The sequence below is a fragment of the Eimeria acervulina genome, genomic scaffold (genome assembly GCF_000499425.1).
Source record: "Eimeria acervulina Houghton genomic scaffold, Eah_scaff1454, whole genome shotgun sequence".
Classification (NCBI taxonomy): Eukaryota; Apicomplexa; class Conoidasida; order Eucoccidiorida; family Eimeriidae; genus Eimeria; species Eimeria acervulina.
The window spans coordinates 1-7,399 of NW_013549187.1; the positions used below are offsets into that span (position 1 = coordinate 1).

General features: G+C 39.2%; 2 protein-coding genes across 2 annotated transcripts; both read right to left on the reverse strand.

Moving 5' to 3' along the window:
* Positions 1–1,697: 1,697 nt before the first annotated feature.
* Positions 1,698–4,396, reverse strand: EAH_00059930 (hypothetical protein, conserved; the record flags this gene model as incomplete). The annotated part of the gene is made up of 5 exons (XM_013393533.1): positions 1,698–2,121; positions 2,580–3,164; positions 3,341–3,449; positions 3,681–3,799; positions 4,350–4,396. The coding sequence occupies 5 exons, from the start codon at positions 4,394–4,396 to the stop codon at positions 1,698–1,700; spliced, it is 1,284 nt and encodes a 427-aa protein (XP_013248987.1).
* A 428-nt stretch (positions 4,397–4,824) lies between these two features.
* EAH_00059940 (40S ribosomal protein S12, putative) lies at positions 4,825–5,764 on the reverse strand (the record flags this gene model as incomplete). The annotated part of the gene is made up of 2 exons (XM_013393534.1): positions 4,825–5,166; positions 5,672–5,764. The coding sequence occupies 2 exons, from the start codon at positions 5,762–5,764 to the stop codon at positions 4,825–4,827; spliced, it is 435 nt and encodes a 144-aa protein (XP_013248988.1).
* Positions 5,765–7,399: the final 1,635 nt, after the last annotated feature.

A 7,399-nucleotide genomic window follows, 5' to 3' on the forward strand; every position in this document is an offset into this window, starting at 1 on the left:
TGCTAACGAAGATTGGGAGTGGGATGAAGGGGCTTCTGACTTTGAACAATGGCTAAAAAAACAAAGTGCATATCCCGATGATAACGAATTAGAAAAAACTCTTCCTCCGGAGTACGTACACCCCACACCCCACACTTCTTTTTTGCTGCTGTCTTTGTCATTAGTAAGCATAAATAAATAAACAAATAAATGTATATATATATTTACATAAGCGTTAGTAAACATGTATATGTATGCATATATATATATATATATTATATATGCATTAGCATAAGCTTAATGCATATAGCAGTTATAATATATTTGGGGGGTTCTTTATTGCTTGGGGTGTATATGCAGCTTCACTCACAGCCCGTACTACGAGAATTTTAAATATGATGACATTCCAGACAAACATTTTTCGCGTTATTTACCCTCTTCTTTACCTCCAGCAATTGGAGGTGAACGACTTGAGGCTGCGCTCTTGAGGCCAGGGAACTGCTACTAAAGTTTTGTTGCTTTGTTTGTTTGGTGTTGTTTTGTTGCATTTGATTTGTTTCTCTTCTTTGTCTCTTCTTTAGTTGTCTCTTCTCTGCTTGTCTCTCCTTCGTTTGTCTGTACTTATATGTTTGTTGTTTTTTCTCTGTCTTTACTTAGCTGTTTCTTCTGTCTCTCTTTCGTTTGTGTTGCTGCTGGTGTTGTTTACAAGTTTACAACCCCTAATAAACCCAAATAAACCCTATAAACCCTAATAAGCCCTCAAACCCTATAAACCCTAATAAGCCCTCATAAACCCTTGTAAACCCTAAACCCTTAAACGCCAGCCACTACTAATTACACAAAGAGTAAAGCGAAGTACTTAAAGCCAATTGTTGGGGGGCCCCAACAGCAGCAGCGAAAGAAAAGAAGAGAGGGTGCAGCAGCAGCTGCAGCAGCAGCTGCAGCAGAGACACTCGTGCGTCTATCTGCTGCTGGCGCTTGCTGCACTTGTCTAGCAAATATTAGTTTATGAATATTATTTTATATTAATTTATGTTTTAAATGTGCAGTTTGTCTTCCTCCCCCGTCTCCGCCGACTGCAATATATCCCTCATAAGAATTTATTATATCTATGAATATAAATATAAATATATAAATATATAAATATATCTATAAAGACATTCTTATTGCATTTATTGTTATGAGAGTATCTTTAAATGCAAACATTTCTATAATCTCATTACTTTCACCCCTTTTTGTCTTGCATGCAGCGCAATTGTTTTTATTACTTCGGTAATAATAAATATATAATCACAACTTTATAGTATTTGTACTGCAGCATTTATATATAAAGCAGTGATGCATTTATGAGTGTTTTGGCTTTGTATATAAATATATAAATCTATACATAACTATTTAAGTACTATACATACATATGCATGTTAAAAAATATATATGTATATATATATATAAATTTTATTTAATGTACTCTCCATAGAATATGAATATTGTACATAGCATAAATAGACTCTATATAATTAAATATAAATAAAGATGTTCATTTATATACGCAAACATAAATAAATAAATAAGTAAATATATGTATTTATATATAAATAAATATATATATATTTACATATATTAACGTATACATATACCTATATACACATATATATATTTACATATATAAATGCATATATATTATTTATTTATATATTTATTTAATGTTTGTTGATGAGTTACTCCGTTACACCCCCCCCGCAGCAGAGCAACGACCTGGCTGAGTACACTGCAGCTAAGAAAGACATAACTGCAGCAGCGAGAGAAAGAACAGAAACAAGAATAACTCCTGTCCCTCTCTCCATGACGACAAACAATTGAGAATAATCTGCATTCTTTTGAGGGTCGTCTAAGACAGAAGTGTAGATATAAGAGAAGAAAATCATAGTAATAACAGCTAATGCGCAGCCAACCCCAAACAGAGCTACCATCAATATATTGCATATCTTTGTGCAACAACAAGCACGAATGTTCATTAATATAGCCCCAGCAACTGTAAGCACTATCCACAGTGTCGTCATTATCGGAGTAGGCGCAACACCCCCCCCTCCAGCACCAAGCAATGCACCAATTGCAGCAAACAGACCCATGCTTTGAACCATCCTGTACATACACCGCACAATAACAACACGCACAAACGCAAACAAAACAAAAACATACAAATTAATGTCTTTAAAACAGATATTTTATACATAAATGGATATATGCACATATATATCTATATATATGAATATATATATATATATATATATACGTCAATACACACAAATGCGCATACTTTCATATAATATATATAAATATATATATTATATAACCCCAAAGACAACTGCAAAGGCATCAAATACAAAAATAACAAAACAACATAAACACAGAAACAGCGATAAAAATGCAGCAGCAATACACCACTACACAATCAAACAACAACAAAGCAATAGAATCGACAGCAGCAGAAACAGCTGGAACAGAATAAAAAGACAAAGAATAACAGAACAGCAACAGCAGCAAGAAGTAACAACAACCGCAGCAGAAGCAGCAGCAGCAGTAATGTTGCTTTTGCTTACATTGACGTTCCTGGAACAGATTCGCCGCTGCTAACCCTCGAAGCTCTTGCAAGGAGAACACCCGCGACAAAGGAAAGAACACAGGCAGCAAGAAGGCCTCCGCTGTTGAGTTGAGCGAAGAAAACATCTCCTGTTTGTGCAACAAATACATCGTTAGAATCCGAAGGTAGATCTATTATAGTGTCTGCGGAGAGGGGGAGCTTATCCAAGTACTTGCGGAGGTAAATGCCCGTAACAAGTGTGCAGACAGCGCAGTAAAATGTTTGTATCCAACCAAATATGCAGAGAGGGCACATAAAAATGCCGCATACGAACAGCCCCAACGTCACGAACACACTGCATGCAGCAGCAAGCAACAAATGCAGCCACCCCATTATATACACAGCATTCGCTGCGCCTCCTTGTGCGATTGCATCCGTTATAGAGGCATCAAAGCCATTCATATTGTCTGTTATTTCGGGTACGGAGTCCGACCCCAAGAAGATCATCAGTGCGCCTACAGCAAACTCAAACGCCAGGGCAAGGGCCCAAATGCCCACCCCGGGGCCCTTGTAGTTCGGCTTCATACAGCTGCAAGCCATTGTGCTGCGGGAGAAGGTTCAGCGAAAGAAGCACAGAGAAAAAAGGCTAAGGACCTAGTACTATACCAGGAGGCTGGGGGTATCAGGCATGCGCGCAGGGGCCCGATCTGTTTTAAAAGCCAAATTTCAGGCCCTGATGAAGAAAGAATAAAAGAAAAGATGCAAGTAAGTTATTCAAACCCTTCAAGAAGATCCGCACCCGACAGACAGCGGACTGCCACCGCCACCGAACCACCGCAAATGTTCTGGTGCTTCCTCTGAAATCGCGCGCTAAAGTCTTCTCCTACAGCTGCATTTCAAAGTGATCAAACGAATTTATTGAAAGCTACCTCGAAATAATCATAAATTATGGAAATACCACCAGCTTTCTCCCGCTGAATGCATCACAGAAAGAACCACCGCATGCCCGCTGTTCGCGTACACGACCAGGCCGCCTGTGTTTGTTTGTATGGCCCAGCTGTGTGATTTTCTTCATTCTTGGAAACCATCTGTTAATTCGGATAATCCAATTAATATTTACTCATTTCTTTTTGAAAATTGAAGAAAAGTTCACCCTTAATAAGCCGCATTACCTCGTTCTCTGGTGAGACGCTAAGAGCCACACCAGCCAAGGCACTCCAACGTGCAGAGCAGCACTGTCTGTACACCTCAGCATATGCAGAAAAAACATGCTGGTAGCGTATCTAATCTCATAATGATACTTTTTAACCTTTTATTTTCAGTTAATATGCTCGAATCAACATTGCGCAACTCCAGAAAACTCTAGAGTTCCCAACCTCCCACCTTGGGGGACGCCCCCTTTTATTATAACGCACACACACATTTAAGGTGTATCTGCAGATCAGCAGTAAATCTGGTGCTTTAAAGTGCAGCGCATGCTGCATTACAAAGTTCATACAACTTAACCAACATATTCACCACTTGCATGCATCATTTAACTGCAGCAGACACAGCTATTGCATCGTACACCTCACACCCAACAAACAAACACACACAACAAAGACAGGGGACTGAGCAGCGCGCAAAAGGAATAAACATGTCCGATGAAATGTCTACATTATTTTTACGGGGATCAAGTTACCTCCAATCATGATAAGCGGAAAAGCGAAGAGGGAAGCAAAAATATATCCAAGATATTTCTCTACAATCATCAGCATAACCTCTTAACTCAGAAGTCGTTGAAGCTCACAGGGGTTTCACTACAGGCAGCAGCGGGTTGATGAGTTTGAGGGGCATTTTCCCCTCCCTAGTAGGTGCAAGCCAATACTAACTACATAAATATAAATATATTATATACATGTATATATATATATATATATACATATATATATATATATGAGTGTATATTCGCATGGCGAATACGGACAATACAAGTATGAGGCAAAGTAGTATAATGTAATCTAATATATACTATACTACATTAAACAAGAAGAGGTTTGATTGCGTGCAAGCACATCACCCTAGTGGAGCCCAACTCTGCGTTATATTTTCTTCTAGGCTTTATACCTATAAATGCATAAATTGCAATAAAAAGGTAAAAACTGCAGAAGACGAAATGGCGAAGAGGCTGCGAACAGGAGCTACATGAAAGGAGTTAAAAGAGTTGCGTTATTGTTTGCAACGACAAACAAAGAACGAAAAGATGCAGCAGCATTCAACACCCTCTACTGAGAGAGAGACTGAATGTGGCCCTGTAGGAAAGTGAGGGCTTCGCTCTGCTCTCCGAAATCTGTAACAGCAACGCATGAAGCCCCGACTACGCGGCGTGCTGCGCCCTCGTTGTCTATGCGGCAGAGGCCTGCCCACTGGCCGAGCTCCTTGCTGTCTGCAACTTCAATAAGGGGAATCTTATGCTCCTTGCATAGACCCTCCACCAACTTCTTGTATGCAGGCTCAGAGCAGCTCTCTGCTAAGAAGCATGCCTGCGCCCTCTTCGAATCCAATGCCTTCGCCACCTCGTGCAGACCCCGAGCCAAACCATCATGGATCAACGCATTCTTCAAAACCTGAACAAAACAAAAAGAAACAGGGTAGAAGAAATGTAAAGAACAGACAGACACCCTGAAAAGAATGCATGCCCAAAAGCACAGCGACGCGAAGCAAAGATACTACAAATAACAAAACAAGAAGAAGGCACTCGCAAAATAAGAAGATTTGCGTAATGATAATGAATGGAGAAATATCAGAGAAAAATTGTTGCATGGTTTCAGCCCGCGAATGCATGCAAATCCACAGACAATCATCGGCCCGCACAACAAGAGCCAAACACCGCCCTTCCAAAGATAAAATTGAATCTTAAAGGTATAATACAGCTACATTTCTTTAAAATATCAACAAATCAAGAAAAAAAAACAGCAAAAGGCAAGGGCAGAACTCCTATTCAAGTTTCTCCCCGAACGGCGACAATGTGGGGAAGCCGAAACATGATGTTTTGAAAACGTGAATTTTGCAGAAATTTTTAAATTAATATAAATAAAATGAAAATTTAATCGTGAAAATGCAAATATTTACTCTCTTAATGGCGGTTTTCAGGTCCTTGACGCCCTCCTCTTCGGGCTCAACTGCAACCTCCTCAGCGGCTCCGTTGCTCTCAATATCAGACATTTTCGTTTTACTTTTCACGGTCAACTCGAAATAGAAAACTCGAGCGTCTTCCTCGTGCAAAGCAAATCAAATGTAAAGCAATTTACTCCAAGACGACGCCTTGAAACTCTTGCAGACCCGCAGCACCCACAAGGAAAACCTGCATGCAGCTGCATGCAGCCCTTCTCCACTGAGCCCCACATTTCGCTTTCTTGGTATAAAATCAAACAAGTTTGGCATTAAAATGTGAACGAAAGAAGCATTTTAATTCATTATACTCTCTTAGCTTTTATTACATCAACAGTATACTAGCTGTGTATACTTAGCCCGGAAGGCTGAGACCTCTAACAATCACCATTGCGAGCTCGAGAGGAATTGAAATAGTTAAAGAATATCAGAGTAAAAAGTGCATTTGCTTCTAATAATGATTTTGTTTTTGTTTTTGTTGTTGTTGCTACCGCTGGTGTTCTTGTTGCAGCTGCTTATTGTTATTTCGCTGTTTTCTTTTTGATGCTGTCTCACCGCGAGTAGAGAGAAAAACAACAGAGGCCGCCTAAAAAAGATGAATAGCATTTTCGTGTAGGATTAACAGCAGCAGACAGGCGTATGTTTAATCAATTGCAAGTAATTAAGATTATTTAAGTGCCCTTTTCCTGCAAAAGGTTTCTAGCTCTCTACATGCAACCAACCCTGCATTGAAGAGGAGTTCTCCCACTTAGTGTAGAAAGCCCTTAAAGTGCAAATAACTCAAAATATTTAGAATGCCTGCAAAAGGTTTCTAGCTCTCTACATGCAACCAACCCTGCATTGAAGAGGAGTTCTCCGACTTAATGTAGAAAACCCTTAAAGTGCAAATAACTCAAAATATTTAGAATGGTATTTCTTTAGCATTAACACCATTCTGAATATTTTAGTTCAATCGCACTTCAACTTCTTCTCCTGTCGGGAGACAGACGCAGCAACTGCCTAAAGAAAAGCCTGTATATAATAATGATAGGAAAAGAAGACAGAGTTTTAAACGAGTTTCGAAAGCGTTTGTTATTCTATCATATCCCTATAAGGGCAGCTGCAGGTTCAAACAGAAGACTCATTGAGGCCCTTCTCGATGCATGCACTCGCACTCTAGAAAGAGATTTATTCTGCAGCAATTGTTATGCTTATCCCTCAAAGTCGCAGGCACTGCTTGCAAAGAGTAAAGTGTAAATATACAAAAAAGAAACAGTAGCTCTGCATTGTGAATGCTCTTCATTTTCTTGTTGTTTGCTTCAACTCACCTCATGCATTCATTCATTCAGCAGCAAACAAACTTCTCTATTATTTTGCGTCTAAATAAATATAACATCTACTGAGTTTCTCTTTCTTTTTCAAGAGATTATCGTCCTTCAATTTTTATTTTTGTTGCTGCCATAGCGAAGGAGACGCTTTAAGGCACCCCGAACAGAACAACAAAGCCAGAGACATCATACAAACCACTCTGGCGCATGCATATATATATATATATATACTTATTTATCTATCTATCTATCTATCTATCTATATCTATATCTATATATATATATATATATCTATAGATGCGCGCTTGTTTGTATTATTTGTCATACTGAGTTGGGTGCACGCACACCGCGTGCTGCGGCTTCGTCTCTGCCTGCTGGGGTG